The sequence below is a fragment of the Poecilia mexicana genome, unplaced genomic scaffold, assembly GCF_051168715.1.
Source record: "Poecilia mexicana isolate PSO_F unplaced genomic scaffold, ASM5116871v1 scaffold_10, whole genome shotgun sequence".
NCBI classification, from domain to species: domain Eukaryota; kingdom Metazoa; phylum Chordata; class Actinopteri; order Cyprinodontiformes; family Poeciliidae; genus Poecilia; species Poecilia mexicana.
The window spans coordinates 17,212,907-17,233,375 of record NW_028263379.1 but is presented as its reverse complement, the minus strand read 5'-3'; the positions used below and the strand labels follow the sequence as shown (position 1 = coordinate 17,233,375).

General features: G+C 40.0%; 1 protein-coding gene across 1 annotated transcript; it reads right to left on the bottom strand.

Moving 5' to 3' along the window:
• Window positions 1-522: 522 nt before the first annotated feature.
• On the bottom strand, window positions 523-11,667 carry scyl1 (SCY1-like, kinase-like 1). Its single transcript, XM_015007679.2, has 18 exons — window positions 11,416-11,667; window positions 10,719-10,859; window positions 9,258-9,380; window positions 8,913-9,139; window positions 8,748-8,838; window positions 8,471-8,626; window positions 8,108-8,266; window positions 7,909-8,016; window positions 7,475-7,588; window positions 7,230-7,385; window positions 6,956-7,144; window positions 6,556-6,631; window positions 5,437-5,640; window positions 4,380-4,522; window positions 4,216-4,299; window positions 3,829-4,137; window positions 2,638-2,713; window positions 523-1,727 (listed from the first exon to the last, which is right to left on the bottom strand). The coding sequence occupies exons 1-18, from the start codon at window positions 11,521-11,523 to the stop codon at window positions 1,603-1,605; spliced, it is 2,589 nt and encodes an 862-aa protein (XP_014863165.1). The 5' UTR covers window positions 11,524-11,667; the 3' UTR covers window positions 523-1,602.
• Window positions 11,668-20,469: the final 8,802 nt, after the last annotated feature.

Here is a 20,469-nt window from a genome sequence, read left to right as displayed (position 1 = left end):
GATTTAGATCATTCTAAACTTTTATTTTTGACTTTTAATCATTGATAATTAACCTGTTGTCATAATCCCTGCTTAATAAAGATGCACTAAGCTTCTATTGAGATTTGTGGTCATTCAAATTAAAATTCATGAGCATGGCTCTAGACATGTGGTGGCTTCAGACGTTCTTTAGTTTGGTCAAATAATGACCTTGGAGCTTGTTCTTAGCCACTAAACCTGTTTAGAGTCAGACTCAGGGGTTTTAGAGATTTTCCGGACCCGTTAGACAGAGAGCTGGTCAGTAGTCAGTCCATGGGAGTTGTGAGGATTAGGGTGGGGCTGGCTATTGCGCAATAACAAAATGCACACCACACTTTTCAGATAGTTATTCATAAGGAATTTTAAAAACTGACTGATTCTTCTTCACGAAACTGTTGTTACTTTTCCACTGTACTGTAAGTCAGAGAACTGTTTAGTCTGACAAAACACTAAAACCACTTTGACAAATTAAAGTCTGACTATGTAAAAAATACATAAACCAAATTGTATAACTTTTAAATATTTGTTTTTATTTTGGAATAGCACACATGCACCATGATTTGACCGGTGACCCTCTTCAGACCAAAACCACACAGCTTCTTACAGATTAGCGCCTTGCAGTTGACTCTGTCCCTGGCTTCAAGGATTTTTAATCAGTACAAACCCCAACAGAAACAGAAGATAAAAGGCTACGATGAAAGTATGAGTTAAAAAGAGAGTGCGCTAAAGTTCAGAAGTTTAGGAGCCAAAGTGTTTGATGGTGAAGATTTTGGTTTTGGGAGTTTATCATTAGAGTAGATCTGCAGCCAAACAACAAGGCACAAACATGTACATTTCACCCTCACCAAACTACTATGGATGCCCTTTCCTTTTGTGTCTGCAGCGCCCCCTGCTGGAATCTTAAATCCTCCATCAGACGAGGAAAAATTGTAAACAGTTTCTACTATAAATTAAAATCTTTCTGCTTTTCTGTTTGCTCAAGCTGATTCATCATCGGTCCAAGAAAGGCTTCACTGACATGCCTGCAGCCAGCCAGCTGTGCCCGCTCTCTCAGAGTAAATACAGTGCTATATGTGCAAAGTGAAGACACAAATGTAATCTACTGCAATGGAGATTGTTGTTAGGCCACACAGGTGCATGCATGGACTGATTTTCAGTCTAAAATCTGGAACAGATGGACTAAAAACAGTCATATCCATGTGTGTGAATACGGAACGCACTGAAAGACATTCAGTGAAACGTCACAGGATGTTCTGCATGTTATACGTATCTCTCTTAAAAAAAAAGAAGTAATTTAACACATGATGCACAGGGTATATACATTTACTGTACAACAGCAACTTTATGATTCATTTTGTTAATGCATCCTGCTTTAAGTCTCTTTGGAGTTTCCACCACATTTCTGTCTTTACCTTCACTTTCATCAGTCTTTTAAAGAGAAAAGACAGAAAATCCTCCTTCTTTTCAGCATCCAAGCCTTCTCTGTTAAAGGAACTGCTCAGTTTTCTTTACTGGCTGCTAGTGGAAACTCTGTCCACTGCTGGGCTCCGGTCTCCGTGTGCCAGCCCTCCTGTTCGACCAGAATCAGTCCAGCTTGCGTGCTCCGAGTTTCAGAGGACCTTTGGCGGCTTTACGTTCCGCCCGCTTGGCCTCCAGCTCTTTCCTCCTTTCCTCTCGTTTCTTCTTTGACAGCTCCGCCTTGCTGAGATCTGGGCGACGAAAAGCAGACGAATGTCATACAAACGTTTTCATTTCTGGCCATTTAATATGAAGTCAATGTGGAAAATTATGACTCGGATCTGTTAGATATTAAATCTGTGCTTTTAATTATAACTGATTCGGTGTTACAGATGTATAAGAAGCAGATTGAGATAATGACTTCATTAGTAGTCACACTAATGTTTATTTAAAGATCTATAGTTTTACTGTAACATTGGCACAAAATGATCTGAAGGTACATATGGATTCAATAGAGGTTGAAGGTTGCTCTTAAAAACATCACAAAAAAAGAAACTGCTGCATTATTTTAAAAAGTGTTTGAGTTATTTTGTTGGTTCTATAAACAAAACCCAAATGTGAGCCCCCATTTTTCAGCCTTTTATTTCTAAAACACAGTGAAAATTGTGCCATGCATCATTAACCTTCACAATTATAATCTACTTCATCACTTAAAATCTCATTACATTGTGTTATATCTTGTGGCAATGTGACAAAGACATGAAAATGTTCAAGGTTTGTTTTGTAAGGCATTTTATTACTGCCAGGCTAAACTGAGCTGCTTTTATCTTAAACCTTGAAAACCTGAGATGAGATGCCTGCAAAAAAAAAAAAAAAAACTAGAAATATTTTTACCCGGTTCCACAAAACCAAGTTCAGGTTTCTGACTTAATCAGACAACGGAGTAAAAAAGATCTTAATTCTGCCTGATATCCTGAAATGTTAAGCAACCTTTCTGAAAATGTGTATTTATTTTAGTGGAAACGTGACTCTAGATCTGAGGCTGAGGAACCAAAGAGTTACATTGTAGAAGCAAAACATCCTGAATCACAGAGAAGGAAAGAACAGAACATTTTGAGGACATGTGGAGTAAAAAGATCAGGTTTGAGTTGAAGGACTCACTCTGGCCTCCCTCGACTGACTCCCAGCTCTCGGTGCCCCAGTCTCCGGTCGTCTCTGCGCTCCAGCCCTCTCCAGTCTGTCGACGGGAGACAAAACAAATCATCAGTGAGCAGGAACTCCACTGAGCTGGGGTTTTAAATTATTCAGCCAAAATTATTCTTCGTTGAACACTTTTATTAAAGCAGCCATTATTGCTTAAATTAAACATGTTTTCTTGCCTTGGTAGAAGATGTAGAACAACATAAGCCTGACACAAATGAATCTTTTTGGCTTAAATTCATTTTCTACCATTCATGAACAAGTTTCATTGTAATTTTTTTTTATATTTGCTTTCATCATATTTAAAAAAACATTCCAATTACTAATTTATAAAACCGATTAATTGCCCAGTTCAGTGTGTGGCTGTTCAATTTCAACACACTGAAGACTTTAGTCAGTGGGAAGGTGAAGAGAGCAATCAGTGACATTTCCTGGTCGGCTGTTTATGTCAGCATTACGGTATTTATGTCTAAATATCTCATGTTTAGACATAAATATAGAGAGAAGAGCCCACTATATCTACAACTTCTTTTTTTTTCTTTTTCATTTCAATAATACAGTAATTATGTAGCCTAGTTTCAAATTTAAATGAGCTTCTGGATGTTTAATGCCGTATTTGTAACAACGAGCTTAACAGTAAAACAACGAGGTAATATTTGAATAGTGAACTGACGATATCCAATAAAAATATATAAAAAGGTAAAGTAGCATGACTACTTAATGTGTGACAAATGTGTATTAATCTAAGTTTTAAAACAAAAATAAGGACGTTGCTGAAAAGGAGTTCTGAGAGAAAAGTTGCTGCAGCCAAAATTTAAAATCAAATCAAGTTAATCACGTTTCCAGCAGCCATACAGTGATAAAATCAGATAACCAAATGTGCTGGAACTCTGCTGGCATTGCTAGGTAACGGGGCTGGACTCTGCTGGGGTTGCTAGGCAACAGCAAAGTGCCATTTTATTGTGATTAAATTGCTCATTTTCCAAAAAATATCACCTTGGAATGTTTTTTAAGCACTTCTGCTGTTTTTAGACCCAAATGAAAGTAGAAAAATATAAACCATCAGTGTTGCAGCTGAAAAACACAGATTTAAACATCCAAGACACGCTCAATCTTCCTGCGTCTCCCGTTTTTTTCCTGTTGGGACCTCACCGTGGCAGCAGCCGTGTTTCTCTGGGACACGCTGGCGAACAGGTCGTTCTGCGTGGCGCCCTTCCCGGAGCTGCTGTCCCAGTTGTACTCGCTGGCCAGCCGGACGCCTTCAGGCAGCGGCAGGTTCTTACTGGCCGGCGTCACGTCCGTCTCCTCCTCCCCCCAGTCGTTGCCCCAGCCCTCCTCGCCCGCTGAACTCTGACCCTGGCCTTCCTTCTCGTTGGACCAGCTGTCGTCGGCGTCCCAGCCGGAGCTGCTCCAGTCAGAGCTTTGCTTTTTCACCGCCATGGAGGCGGACGATCGTCCAGCCTACGTATCGAAAGAAATCGCTTTAAAACAAGCACCATGGTTACCGTAGAAACAGCCTTCAGGATAAATGGTTCGTACTCCTCTATCGGTGGCTTTCTTTTTGGATGATGCAGCTCCAGACCAGTCGGTGTTCCAGTCATCAGTCTGAGCTTTTTCTGGATCCTGGAGAAAAAGACTCAATGATTCACAAACTCAAAACGTACAGCTCCATGACAACGCACCGTCAGAAGTAATAAATGCACCTCTAAGCTACCCCAGTCCTCTTCATCGTCCCAGCGGTCTCCGATTTGCTCTTCATCGTTGTCTGTGGCTTCAGGCGTCGGCGACTGGTTGGTACGATCAGAGGCACCGTGGTGAGACGAGGAGGAGAGTTGGGTTTTATCTTCTGCATCAGAGAACAGAGTGAATTATCATCATGTCAGACAAAATACACACAGGGTTTATACATATTTCCCACAGAAAAATTCAAGCACTTTTCAAACATTTTCAAGAAAAGTTCTCAAATTTTTCCACTGGCACACTTTGGAAATAAATAAAAAAATCAGTACAAAAGAACTGAAGAAGATATTTTCAATTCCTTATTTCATATCATTTATTAATAACATACTGTCATAGTATTCTATATTCTACAGCAGAGACAAGCTAACCTGAAATATAACAACATTTTATGTTTTTTATCATCTGACTGAATCGAGAAAGTTACAAAAGAAAATCTAAAAAAAAAAAAGGAAAACGTTCTTGCTAGGTTTTTTTTGGCATTTAGCAAGTAGAAATAATTTTGGTAATTCTAGCTAACCCTAAAACAAGAGAAATTAAATTCAAACAGGGAGAAACAAAATGTGCCTTATTATCTGTACATATCTGGTTTCAACTGCAAATAATGCTTTACAAATGTAGCCTCACAAAACTCTGCAGTTTGAATATCAAACACTTTCAAGGACTTTACACAGAACTCAAACACTTTGCAAACCTTGAAATGTAGAGATGTTGAAAATATTATTATTTATTTGATTCTTCCTTTCTTGTTCTTCATTTTTGTAATTGTTTAGCTGTTTTATGTCCTTTTAATATATTTATGAATTTTATTCTCTTTGATGTTTTATTTGTCTGACCAGAACTTCGGTCCTCTGTATTTTTCTTAAAGGTGCTTTACAAATAAAACTGGATTGGACTGAAAACGACTCACTAAAATTCAATAACCTTGAAGGATTTCAATAAGAACCCTGTGCATAGAAGAGCTTCATTACAATGTAATGCGGTTCATTCTCAGTTTATTCTAATAATAGGAAAAAGCTGTACCTTTGCTTAAGGCTGACGCTCCATCAGTGGCGCTGGTGGGACTGGTGGCGCTGGACGGCCCGCTGCCCTCGGCTGCGGCGCTGCCCTCGCCTCCCGGGTTGTTGCGGATCAGCTTGGAGGTGAGCGAGGAGACGCCGGTCACGGCCCAGCCGGCCCAGCTGGACGAAGCTCCTGCCGGCTGAGCGCTCGATCCCACATCCTTCTCTGCAGGAACGATAACCCAGAAATCAGAGATGCCTTTTCCCCCTTTACATTATTTGATCGACAGATACGTTCATATATTTACATTATTATTACTTCCTCACTTACCAGTCTGAAACTGGTAAGTATGAAGTCTTCCACATCCTTTAAAACTAATCTAGTCAGACTAACACACTTTCAAAAACTGAATACTGAAACTATCCCAACCCTAAAGTAAGTTCAGCTGCAACATCAACCTCTCAAAAATCTTAAAAAATAAAAATAAGTCAAAAAAGACCTTTGGAGTAAATGTAGGTATGTTTTCTCAACATGTGAACCTGAACATCCATTAAATCGATAGAGGTGGTTAGAGTAGTCAAACTTTTACACAAGTGAGTAAAATGTAGCCGCAACAAGAAATTACAAGAGGAGAAAAGTATTAAGTAACTATCAATTGTTTAATATTTCATAATTACATCATTAGATGGACCAAATATATAGTTATGTGGAAATATTTGGTATTTTGTAGATCAAAATAAAAATAATTAATGTAATAAAATAATTACAAAAATAACAAAATCAAGCAAAAGAGAAACATGTTGGTTGAATCAAAGCTTCATTTAAAATATTAAAAGTTCAAAGGTTGAATCAGCTGCAATGGTTCCCATCTTTCTCAAAAACTGAGATTGTATGTAAACATAAAACATCTAAACACACTGAGCCAAATTCTCAAGTCATTACAGATACATTTTGATCAGACATTAAAGACTTAAAGCATTTCTCTAAAACAAACCTTTGAAAGACCTCAATAACAAAAGAGAACTAGCCTGGCACCTTCGCAGTAAAGTGTAAAGGATGAAGGCCGACTCAAGACTTTTGCACAGCGGAGTACAGCAGTGACAGAAGTAGCTGTGCAGGTCAGAGCAGTTTGTTACGTACCGATCTCAGCCAGCTTGCTTGGATCCTCAGAAACCGTCTCCAGCTTGGTGAGGAAGCTCTTGATGGCTTTGAACGCCTGACAGAAGCAGAGAGAGACGAGTTGGCAAACCGTGATCAGAGACCGGATTAAAAATATGTTCAATTATTATTAATCTGGGTTAAAACTGCTGGAACTGATGAAACAAGCTGTCAGAGCTGCTAATTAAAATGGTTCTAACAACTCATGTTGTTACTATATTATTGTGCATTTTAGTGGAAATATCAAACTAACCTTTGTTTTTGCTACTATAAGTGAATAAATAAGTTTTATTCCCAACAGATAAACCATAAATGTTGCTGATTACATAATAAATGATGAGTAAATATCTTTCGGACCGGTCAAGGTAAACAACGGTCACACCTGCTCCCTGACGCCCTTATCGGGATCCACGGTGACGGCGCAGAGCGTGGGCAGGATGCGGGCGGCGATCTCTGTGACGCTGTAGTAGTTGTGTGTTGCTGCGAAGCCCAGCACGCCGGCTGAACGCGAGGCAGGAAACGGGTCTTTAGTGGCTCGAGAAAACGCAGAGACCAGGATTCTCTGCCGGGTCTGCGACGAAAAGGACGATGGAGATCGTCACGTTTTGGTTGTTAAGTTTAAAGACAAAAAACTTCCAGGGCGTTTCGTGTTTTACCCCGGCGTTGAGGTAGGAGGCGATTTTGCCCAAGCACACGGTGGTGTTGCAGCGGATCGGGCCCTGCTCGTCTCTGGCCTGCAGTCGGGCGAAGTGACGCATGAGCTCCTGGTTCAGGTTGGTCTCGTTCAGTTTGGGCGCCAGCAGCAGCATCGACTGCAGCCGCCAGGAAGAGAAACGTGGAAGGTTAACGTCCGCAGGAGGCGTCGCTCCGGCTGCCATGTCCGATTCTGTAAACGTCGTACCTTAACCGTCTGCTCTCTGATGGCGGGGTTGGTGTCCGTGAAGCCGTGGACGACGTGAGGGAAAATCTGGGAGTTGACCGCCGCCTCGTTCAGATACTGAATGAACTGCTCCATCTGAGAAACACAACAAAACTCAGCAAAGTGGATGAATATTCACATTTTACCTGCGATAATGTTTATTATTATTCACTAAACGGCTTTCTGACGCTAATAAACAAGCTTTTAATGTTTATTTACAGTTTTATTTACAGTGCAGTTCAGAAGTGTACATTCACTTCATTTTAGGTTCCTAACGAAACATCGAAACCTTTTCAAATTCACAAATTAAAAGATCTTTGCTACAAATCCAGCTCCACTTGTTTGTGAAATCTAACTCAGGCGCTGCCTGGAGCTAAATATCACGATTTAATCCAGTCGTCAGGAATGCGAAATACCTGCTGGAGAAGTCGTATCCTCATCGCTCGGTCTGTGGAGGAAAACATCTTCACTATGACAGGAATGATTTTCTGTTGGTATTCTTCTGCTGACAAGAACTTCCCCACCTGAAACGCAGAGAGAGAGAAACGACGTTCATAATGCGTTTTCTTTCTCTCACGGTGAAAATAATCAGGTTGATGAGGGATTAAAAGTTGCCTTAAATAGCGGCGTGAGGATGACGGCGCCCGCGTTTCCGAACTCGAAGGCGGTGAGCAGCTGAGGGAGGACCTTATGTTTACAGAAGTCTTCAGGAAAAGAGTCTAGGTGATCATTCAGGTCCTGGAAAAACTGCTGCTTCTCAGCTGGATCCTTGATCTGGAGCAGATTGGAGGGGTTTTCATCATTCTTAGGAATCACTGAATTAACACCAGAAATTCACCTTGAATAAATAAAATTGAAGAACAATTTACATTTTTGAAACTCTCTAACCAAACAAACCCACACATATCTCAGAGATTCAGTAAAAAAAGAAAAAGTATTACTTTCAATCTGGCAGAGAGAAATATTGGATTCGCTGACCTGGATCTCCTCCAGGAAGAGGTTGCTCTCCACGAAGCTGTTGCTGAGGAAACCTCCGGGAGCCCTGCAGTTCTGGAGGAAGCGGGCCGGGTTCGGTCGAGCCCGGGGATTCGCCCCGACCAGCTCACAGTAGTGGGGCACCAGCGACTTGGGAATCTGTATAAAAGACAAACAAGGAATAAAAATTAGACAAAAAGTTCACAATATAGAAAATATGATTAATCACCTTTTTTAACTTCCGTGTTAGAGTTGTAACTAGCTTAAAAACGCAACTTACTTTTCCCAGAGATCGGAGAGATGACGTCCGAGGGAGGGGTCCGTTAAAAACCTCCCATATCAAACATCCCAGTCGCCACACCTCCCCCGCCCTGGATAACAAAAATAAAACCAAATCAATATCAATAATAAATAACAAATATCCTTGAAGCCTCTCTTTCCTCACCATTTCTCCCCGCTGCTGTTGGACGCCTCCGGCGGGTCGTACTTCTCCATGTCCGGGTAAACGGCCTTCGGCGTGGGGAGGGAGACGCCGCTGGGGTCGCCCTGCTCCGGCGCCAGGTGGTCGAGGGCGCCGAGCTTCCACTCTCCGGCTCGATCCACGAAAACCGCCCAGATACCCAGGTTGTTGTGGAGCAGGTGGCAGTCGTTGACCAGAAAACTCAGAGCTTTCTGAGAAGAAAAACGACAGGAATAAAATGAAGCGAAAGGCGACTTTCAGCGCATAATGGATGATTCTTGCTAAACTCAGGTTGGCCTGGTAGGATCTGATATCCTGTCAGATTCTTACCACAATCTGGTGGAGACCCCAGGAGATCTCCAGCTCTCCGGCGCCCCCCTTCTCTGCCTGGGCCTTCAGGTGAACTGAGAGAGGAGTCACCTGCTCAGTGACCACATAGAGGCTCTTATCTGTCTGCAAAAATAAATAAACACGTATTAATAAAGGTGGGGAAGTTTAAGTTATAAAATGACTGACCAACATTTTTAACATTATATGGCTGTAAAGCACCAGAGCTTGAGTTCTTCATATGGCAACATATTGTTGTTCTGTTTTGAATACAGAACAACATGGATGGATGAATTTACAGTCGGGTGAAAGAATGAATCTTTAACACAACAGGACAAAGAATGAATCTGGATGAAGCAGAAGTTTTTTCGCTCTTATCCAGAAAAGGGAAAATACTAAATCACAATATGGTTTATAAACTTCTTTGTAACCTGCAGGAGAGAAAAAACATTGGTACACTAATTTAGAAAGCCAGAAAAAGCTTTGGCATTGACAAACCGAAACATTTTGAGTACTGTGTAGCGCAGCTCATTTTGGAAGAACAGCAAGTTCTACATGAAAAGCCTGAAACACGATATTGAAGTGGATGTCACTTTGAAACTTGTCTGGAAGACAAACATTGTTCACAGAGCAATCACAAACCTGAATGAGCTTCAGCTGCAGCAGTGCATTACAGGAGATTAACACGTTATAATGTAAAGAAAGTAAAAAAAGAAAAACATCCTAAATAATTTTCAGTCTTCAACCACCCGGATTGTCTAAGATTCAATACCTACACATTGAAATCCTAACAGACTTCCTACATATAAATAAAAACTAAAGCCTGGCTTCTTTTTAAGTACCAATACAAAAGTTCACTATGAACTTAGAGCAAATTTTACTACAAACTTTATGATTTAAATTTGAAATCAGCAAAAATGTCTGCACGTTGGGTATCAGAAGACCATTAAACAGACAAAGAATGAATGAAAAGATGGACGAACAAAAGGACGGCAAGACAGGAACAGGACATATAGATTTAGGAAGTGGGTCAGCAAATGGATGAAGGCAGGAGCAGATGGACGGATAAAAGACAAGCAGAACTGATTAATAAATGGAAGGATGGATAAACAAATGGATCACTGAACTTAGATAATGGGAGAGGAAAGGAAGTAAAAGTAACATACTGGCAGACAGTTTCTTCCACACTTATCTAATTTTTTATATGTTCTTATATATTTCCTGAGTGTGTAATAAAGCCACTGATAGCAACAGGATACCTCCATCTAATTAAAACTTGTAGGTGATAAATAAGAGATCTAATCGCTGTTCAGGAAGGATCTAGGATCTTGCTTCTAAGATGACAGGACAAACAGTAAATGATCACTTACCTCTCTCTGAACAAAAAGCATGCACATAAAAAGCATAAGTTACACAGTCGAATATCTGAGGCAAACGGAGTCTAAAGACATATAAATCACATACCTCTAGTCCATCTACATATGCCAGAATGTTAGGATGCCGCAGGGTCTTCATCCTCTTGAAGGCAGCCTTGGCTAGCTGGGTCTGCTGCTCTGTTCCCTGAGCCACCTCGTAGACAAACACCGACACCGGATCTCCTGATGTCTGCAAGAAGTGGGCAACCATTAATTCACACTTATGTAGCTTAAGGATGAAATGCTGACAGTGGATCAATGTGATCATTATTGAGGCTGATAGAAGGAGGAAGTTGGTGTCCAGCTGTCATCTGACCCTGCGGTAAAAATCATGACAGAGAAAGGATGGTTTCAGCTTCTCAGTGATAATAATCACAGCAGTGGGGTCCACACAGTTGGCAATCTGTAACGTCACCTTTTTTTAATGCGATACAGACAATGGCTTGAGCCGCAGTTTTAAATAGGAGCAATTAACTTGAATAAAACAGGGTGACGTGGCGAGATGTACGTGTCTCTGCAGGGGTAAACACCGAGCGCTAGCTACACACACTTCGGCAGAGAACAGAAAACCAGAACAATAAACCTGTACTGGGACTTAACGGATAAAACAACTTCTGAGAATACGCCAACTCTCCTTATCAAGACGTCAAACTCCAACTTATCCTGCTTGGCTGATTGAAAGGCATTCATAAACAAGCTAACGCTAACCGTTAGCGGAAGATCCGCAACGATCTGCCGCTACTTACCTTTCTCTTCCCCCGATGCAGAGTCCATATTCCCGACTTCTCCGGGCTTTCCGGGAGAATTTCATAAGCGAAGTCTTTGACAGGATCCCTGGCGAAAAAGGACCACATTTCCCCCCGCTTCTCAACCTCATCAAACACTCACAGAAACACAGCGACAGACCTGTACAAACTGCAGCCAGAGGCGGCTAGCTGCTGTGGCTAATACTAACCCGAAATGGAACGGATGAAAAATAACTCCGCGAGAACTTTGATTTCTGCACATTAGTTCCGGGATTCAGTTCAGGTCTCTTCTCGGAAACAGGACCTATGGGGAAATAAGTCAAAAGAACCTAATTAATTCATCATTATAAATACGTAAAAAATATTAAAGACAGGAAATTCTAACTTTAATATCAGAATTCACTTTTTGTCTGGTCTGAGAATAAATAAATTTAGAATCATGAGAAAAACGACAGAATTATACGATTAAAGTCAGCTTTTTTCCCCCCAGTGGCCTTAATCCTGAAAAATGCTTAAGATAACCATAAATAAACTATTGATTTGGATTTTATTGCCAATTATGAGAAGCTTCAATTTTAGCTTCAGCCCCCGCCCCATTTTTAAAGCTTAAATGTCTCAATTCCTATTGGCACATCTTGACGACAATTTTCTCATCTCTGTTAATCAGCAGGCTAGGAATTTGAGGGATCTTTGTCAGTGCTGAATGTTTCTTCTCTGTAAAGTAGTGTGGTCAAGGATCAGTAAGGTGAACAAAAAAACAGCCTCAGCCACCAGTTCCATTTTCTTCTGATGACTTTTATTTGTTACTTTTGACTTTGACAACCATCCTGAGATTCTTCTTCTTCTTGTCGGTTTTACTGGTGGTTGGCAACAAACTGTTAGTAACATGACTGCCACTTACTGGTATGGAGTGTGGTTCATGATGGTCTAAATATTTATCCATATCTATACATATATTCTACCTAAACATACACACGTAAAAAGACATACATGCTTATGCACAACTTTGTATACCATTCTTCTGTATTAAGACACATTCACAAACACACCTACTATAATCAAATTCTACCATCCTGAGCTTCCAAGAACTCACTGTTTTTATAGCTAAATGGCAACACACCTGCACTTGAGTGGACCAAGCTATAATTAAACAGGTAAAAAAAAAAAGTCTAAACAGAGAAACAATAAAATTATGAATTTTATTTATAAACTCATCTACATAATGAAATGGTCTGCAAAATAAATAAACCATATAATACAAGATAACCCAAAAAGTTAGTTTAAAGAAAAACAAACAAAGCAATACTCAAAAGAAAACCCTCTAATTGGTAGAGCCCAGCAAGATAATCAATGACGCCATCCAGCCATTTAAGCAGGAAATACTGGGCCGGCCCCTCCCATACTCCTGGCCTGCTGCAGGTCTACAAGGGACAAACAATGGTGAGTAAAAAGGAAAACAAATACCATAAATATACCTTAGAACAAAATAGACAAATTCAACCAATAGTCCAGAAATAGTAGCTTTAACCTAAAACATATAAAAAGATGGAAACTGCAACATAATGCTAATGCGAACAAACCCAGGATAGTAAGTGAAGCAAAGTTCCAAAGTAATGTTTAAATTTAAGCATTATAACCAACTATAGAAAGTAAGTGAATCAGAAATAAGAATAAAGGACAAGTGGTGAACACAAACTGAACCACCTTGTCACATCCTCCTCTAGATTTCTGTTCTTAGTTATCTAGGGATAATTTCTGCTGTTCTAGAAATTCCTCTGCACCGTGGTTTACATGGGGAAAACTAAAAGAGAGTTAAAAATTTTATGGCTGCAGACCCACCAGGTCATGTTTACATGTTTGCAGTTAACAATAGTGACCCCACTGTTATCAACTCAGTGACTTTCTTGTTATTCATCAACATTTCGGGCTTTTTAAAGGTCGATCGACCAGAACACTGCAATCAGTGCAACCCTAGTAAGAACTCCAACAAGGTTCAGAAAGGGATAACTCAACAAATACAAGTAGATGCCAATACCTGAGGCTCTGGAGACTGGCAAACAAAGCCTTGACTGAATGGAAATGAATACTGTTCTCCCCCAAACTACCTAAACCATATTTTAGGAGGTACATAAACATCGATAATTTTGCTTAGATTCTGTTGTACACTCACAGTTATCTTTTTAAAAAGTTTCCTGATTCTTTTTATGCTGATACTGCTACTGATACATAAAATCAGTTGAACTGAACTTATTGGAAGTTATCCTATTGGTGAAAAACTATTTTATAAAAAGAACATCACACCAACAGTGAAACACGTAGTTTGTAGTGTAATTGTGTGGAGCTGCTTTGATGCGTCAGGATCTTGATGAAACCGTAAAATCTTTTCTCTAGTTGAAACTCTTCAAGAAGAGCAACAATCCAAAGCACGCCAGCAACTCCATGTTTAAATGACTCAAGTAATGAAAACCCATTTTTTGAAAGATCTAATCAAATTCTAAATGTAAATCATGTGAATTAAACAAATTCTGAAAAGATTCCTCTAATTATTAGCAGATGTTGACAAGAGTGGTACAATCAGTTGAGAGGCATAGAGGGCAATTATTTTTTTATATGCAGGTTGGCTTTGATTGTTTATTCCCCTCAATAACAAAATGTATCACCTGACAGTTGCAGGTGATACGTACTTCTGCTGCATTTTGTGTTTGCTCAGGTTATTCAATTTTATGTCCTGGAAGTGTGACAACAAGCAAAACCTGAAGAAATCTATGAAGGGGGTGAATACTTTTCACAGACCTGCCTTTAATTAATTGAATGTGGATAATAATTATATATTTAATTCAAACTTAATACCAAAAGAGAAATCTTACGACTTCTTCTTGTTTCAACTCATATTTTATTTGCTTATTTAACCGAGTCAAATTTTTCTTAGTTACATGTACTGTTGCTGTGTTTGTAAAGAAAAAAAAAAATTTTTTTATTAAAAAAAATTAATTTATTTATTATTTCTCTTGTAAATGAATCAATGAGATAACCTGGATAAATAAAAGTCAAATATTTATATTTAATATATATTTAGGCAGTGGGTCAGCAAAGGCAGGAGTAGAAGGCCGGATAATATTTAATGTATGTAAAACATTTTACATTTTTTAAAAATAAGCAAGTTTTACAGGAAAAATTATAACAATATATAAAACAAAAAACAAGCCATTTTGCTCAAAATCAAATTTTATTTCCATAGCAATTTACAACAGTGACATCTAAACCAAAGTACTTTCCATGAGTGCAGTATTAAAGGAAGAGTTTAACTTTAGCCAGAAGTCTGATCTGAAAAAAAAAAAAGATTTCCAACAAAATTGTTTGTCAAATTTATAAATATATATGACACTTGTCAACCATTACTCCTAAATTTTTCATCACAGATCTACAGAAAGGAGCCATAGTGTCAAGATTATGAAGAAAATTTGTCCATATTTTAGCCTCAAACAAAAATATATAGTTTAATTTTCATTCAGGTGCAAAAAAAATTGCATGTCTTTAATAAGCACAGATGATTTTTTTTCCACAATACAATACAAGCTCAGTTGTGTTGTGGGAATCTTTCCTCTGATCATGCCTGGTTTATGGTAAAATTCCCTTTCCCCCCATGTTTCTCACGGAAATGTTTAAGTTTAGAAAAACACCTGTAACCAACACCATCATTATAATTTACACCGATATTGAAGTGAAGGTATTCCTAGCCTAATCTCTCCTAACATTACATCCCGTGTAATGGGATGTAATGTCCATTACACGGGATGTAATGGACCAGATGTTAATCTGGTCCAGCTTAACATCTGGACCAGATGTTAAGCATCTGTTGGTCACTTCCCTCTGAGCAGCTTTACCCAAACAGCAAACTAAAAGCAAGACACCGCAGGGATTTGAACCCCGTCCTGACCAGGTCAGGAGTGCCACCACCGGAGTCTTTTGCTTTTTTGTGCTTGCTATAACTTGGGCAAAAGCAAAACCTGGAGGAACAAAGATTTGTTCCTCCAGGAAAAGAAAGCCCCTCGGCACCGCTGCTCTAATCCTGTTGACCATGGACCTTTCTCTTGATCATGAGGCTGAAACTAGAAGACAGAATGTTTCCCCGATCCCAGAAGATTCCCACAATATTGTATTTGACTTATTCCATGAGTTCCATTTATAGCCATATAAACAAAGCCACGATACCAGGATTCCTGTTCATACTCAAAGCCATTCCCATTTGCAATGTGGCCGGACTTGATGACCAAAAGAATGCTTCTAAAGCTGTAATGGGATAAAAAAGAAACAGACAGTTTAAGGAACCCCTCCCCTCCCCCCATATTAACCCCAGACTATGATTGGTTATGCCAAATAGGGTTTACCACATCGATACGCAACGGTGTTGGATTCTTCCACATATTTAAGTTTGATCCCTAGAAGCTGGCTGAACTCAAGTCATCTTGTTACTCTGCTGATGCTTAGGCTGCTCGATTCAGTAGCAAGTTTAGCTGAACGAGAAATCTGGAAGGGAAAAAAAGAGAATAGCGTTGCACCCCCCCCAAAAACACCCCTTACCAGTAACTACTGAAAGGTTTGACAACGATTTAATGAAAATTATGTTGCGTTGTGCAAATTAAATGTTATGCAGAGCTGACTTGGCATGCAACATGTTGAGTTACACATTTAAGCAATGAGGGGGAAAAAAATAATCTAGGGAACCAAAATTACTTAACTTAGCACCCACGAGACTGAAGAGATGCAGTATTAGAAACAAGCTTGCAGTTCTCGATCTTAATATGACAGGATTCTCAGTGTCCATCACAGGTTAGGCCATCCCAGAGGAAATTTAGAAATTTGGCAATTTGACCTGAGAAACCAGAGGGAAAGAAAAGGCACACAAACACAAAAAGAGCAGGGCTTCTGCAAAGGACGCCAGGGTTCAGATTTAAGCTCAAGCGAACAGGGAGGGGGTCGGTGCTTCATTCAGAGGGTCACACTCATTTGTTGACAGCTTCCACAGATGACTTTGCATTCAGAGGCAGGTGAGATCGGAGTGGACAGACGAGAATGATCTGAAACAAAGTGATCTACACAACACACCCACCACACATTTGACACAATACAAAGATTTGTGTTCTACTCATGTGGTTTAAAGATGCAAAGCAGTAAGGCCCCAGGGCCAAAGAGGTATGTACTAGTAAAGCATTGTTACTGATGATTTCAGGTTAACATAAAGCCAGTTCCAAGATGTTTTGTTTACTACACATTGCAAAAGATTGGGTAAGATGAGCCAGCTTCTTACTACATGCTCCAGGTTAGAGGACTTCGCTTGTGCTTCTGTCTTGTATTTGGATTTCTGTGAAGAAAAGTGTAGGAACACGCGCAACCGAAACATGTGCATGTACTAAAGCAACACATTTGCGCTGCATTTTACTCCAAATATGAGCTGCACCATGCACAGCTCTCCTCAGCACCTTCAATTTGTTAAATCTGCACAGTTGCGCAATGGAGTGAAATGGGAATAACCTGCCTCTTGCACAGTTGCACAAGGGCTGGTAGCTGAGGACTAATTATTTTCTTAAAACTACAAAGATCAACCTGACCCTTTCTGAGCAAACTGCATGTAGGTCATGTTCAAAGGGCAGGAAGATTCCTGAGCTGTCCAAGGTAGACTGCATTCTTCCTTTGGACTTCTGTAAGATCAAAAAGAGAGAAGACACCCCTGCTCCCTCCCCACAGTATCGTAGAACTGACTGTTGTTATCCTTACCCAAATGCTTTACTGCAGATAATGTCAAATCAATGAAGCCTCCGTGTCTTCCTCTTATCACAAGACTATTAAGAAAGCACAACAGTGCTATTTCTGCAATCAAGTATAGCAAGTTGCTTTCGTGGCAAGAATAAACAACGCACGAATAGTGCACTTAAGATTGCCCACTTTGGGATGAATATTCATCTTTCCAAAAGTCATTAGATGATTCAACTTATCTGCCTTCAATTTCCACTTTCATTTGAGCCCAGGTCACATCCGTGCTCTACACCAAGCTTTAGTCATACCTGAAAAAGCACAAGAAAAGCTCCCCCACAACAAGCCCCCAAAAAGAACAAATGCATTCCAAAAACTGTAATCACAACAAGCTATGCATTTATTGTGCAAAAATAAAATCCTTTACAGATAGTTCACTCGTATTGTCAATACAAGGCACAGCAACTAATTGCAAAGGAATTGCAAATGGAGGCATCTAGCCAAACAATGAATGTTAAAGTAAATGTGAACACATTTAGTGAGCTTACGTGACGCTCGATGCGCAAGGAAACTTGTACAAACAATGAGTTAGGAGAGTTCCTGATGGTCTTGGGTATTGGAAAGCACACGGGACACAGCACACTGAAAAATGCAAAGGAAAAAAGCCTTCTCCCCACAAACCCTTCCAAATACAAGTATGTACAAAGCTACAGGACAAATACTGTTACAGCAAGCAATTGTCGGACTTCCTCGACTGAAGGGCTAATACAATTTAGAGATGGATGGGATCATTTTCCACAAATAGTATTTGAATACCACAGGCCTGCGTACTGGGAGTTCCTTCCAACAGCAGATGTAGACTTGAATGTGGATTTAAGTGACGGTTGGGCCTTTACATTAATCTGCAAAAGGCAAAGATACAAACCCCCCTCCCACAAGGCAACTGCAAATCAAAAGTAAAATTGCTTCTAGTAAGGAGACTTGTTACCGCACTCTCTGGGACAAAAGCAGCTTCTCTAAATCCAGGAGACTAGCTTTGTGGAGTTGCTATCCCGCATGGCAAAGTGTCCACTTGAAGCTTGTTGGGAACACCTGGATGATTCCTATTCAAGCCTTTCTTATATTGGCAAATGAGGAGCTGTGAAGTCTAGGAAGAGACTGATTAACGCCCCACAACCCCTCCCTCACATTAAGCTCCCCAACAAAATACCCCCCCATTTCAAACATAATGGTCCAAGCAGGAAAATGATGAAACGGAATTGATTTTGTTAAACACAAAATACCTTCCTACACCTTGTTAAATCACGGTAGTTGCATATGATCCCAATCCTTAGCACTATAGTACGCAAGATGGGCTCAACTTGTACGGGGTGGCTACCACCAGGGGGCTTTCGATGAACTGATGAACTGCTTTAGGGGCGCATGCCTGTAAAAGAAAAACTCCAGACACATTTTAAACACCCCACACCCCCCCTCCCCTGAACCCATTCAAACCCTTTTAAAAGCGAAGGACAACGATTCCATTTCATTTTGAGCGCAAATATTACAAAGATGATTACTTATGTACAGGATCGTTACACCACATGTACATTCCATGCATTGACTCACTGCTTGGGTTAAGAGGTAGTTGTAGCTTATCTGTACCAATCGGGGAGATGACAATGACGTTTTGCAGAACACACCGCATTGGCTGAACAGATGACCATCCACTCTCACAATCCAGTGCTGTAAACTTCTCAGAAGACCTATTAAACGACATTGGGTTGCCTTTCCTTCCAGTTGGGGGGGGGAGAACTATTGATCGCAGGGAGTTGAAGTCCAAACAAGTAGCTCCTCTCGCCAGCACACAACCAAGGCATTCATCACAGCAGACACCACCAATATCATGTCAGCGCAAGAGGAGATGTGACCACGGTACAAAACGCTTTACACCGCTTGCCTGTAAAAAGGAAGAGAGAGCTGTGCGAGAAATTGTGTTCTACAATGGTTTTATAAAAAGTGGTAATGAAGCCAAGCTTCTGAGTGTTACAGAGATACCTCAGCCCAAAATACAAACCAATGACCCGCTTTACACTCCTGAAGCTAGAGACTGCGTGCCCATCCCACTCTGGAGCTGCTGCAGCGCTGGCCTCTCATCTACTCTGCCCTGTGCTTCTGGCGCCCTCTGTAGACCTCCTGATCGCATCGCCTCTCTCTGCTCCTGCCTCCACGCCCTCTGGACTTGTCCTGCCTGGCTCGTCTTTGGTCCTCCCACGCCCTCTGGCCTTGTCCTGCCTGGCTCGTCTCTGGTCCTCCCACGCCCTCTGGCCTTGTCCTGCCTGGCTCGTCTCTGGTCCTGTCCTGCCTGGTCCCAGTCTGGTCCTCTCCCCGTCTCCTACGATTCTGTAGCCACGCTGGTCCTGAATCTTCAGATTAACAAAGTCCATTCTTCCCCACATTAACTAAGTCCATTCCCCCCAACAACTCAGTCCATTTTCCCCGGGATAAAAAAAAAAAAAAAAAAAATCTTCTGTCTTCTGTAAGTCAAAAAAATTTTTTTTTCTTCGATTGACTAAAGAACTTTTTTTTTTATATTGAGAACTAAACTTGTGATCCACTTGAGATGAATACAACTTAGCCATTATTCTGTATAAGGCATACAGGCTTTTTTTTTTTTTTTTTTTTTTTTTTTTGAGTAGAGAAAATTAAAATCAAAAATCTGAAAGTCAAATTTGACTTCATTAAAAAAAATCTTCTGTCTTCTGTAAGTCAAATTTTTTTTTTCTTCTTCTTCGATTGACTAAACTTTTTTTATATTGAGAACTAATCTTGGGATCCACTTGAGATGAATACAACTTAGCCATTATTCTGTACAAGGCATACAGGCTTTTTTTTTTTTTTTTGAGTAGAGAAAATTAAAATCAAAAATCTGAAAGTCAAATTTTGACTTCATTAAAAAAAATCTTCTGTCTTCTGTAAGTCAAATTTTTTTTTTCTTCTTCTTCGATTGACTAAACTTTTTTTATATTGAGAACTAATCTTGGGATCCACTTGAGATGAATACAACTTAGCCATTATTCTGTACAAGGCATACAGGCTTTTTTTTTTGTTGTTGTTGTTTTTTGAGTAGAGAAAATTAAAATCAAAAATCTGAAAGTCAAATTTGACTTCATTAAAAAAAAATCTTCTGTCTTCTGTAAGTCAATTTTTTTTTCTTCTTCGATTGACTAAACTTTTTTATATTGAGAACTAAACTTGTGATCCACTTGATGAATACAACTTAGCCATTATTCTGTACAAGGCAATCAGCTTGTGTTTTTGTTT

Coding starts and splice junctions, on each gene's coding strand:
- scyl1 (XM_015007679.2), bottom strand. CDS start 11,523: ATGTGGTCCTTTTTCGCCAGGGATCCTGTCAAAGACTTCGCTTATGAA. Junction 8,839..8,912: donor AACAGCAGCGGGGAGAAATG/GTGAGGAAAGAG, acceptor TTTGTTATCCAG/GGCGGGGGAGGTGTGGCGAC. Junction 1,728..2,637: donor GTCAGTCGAGGGAGGCCAGA/GTGAGTCCTTCA, acceptor TTCGTCGCCCAG/ATCTCAGCAAGGCGGAGCTG.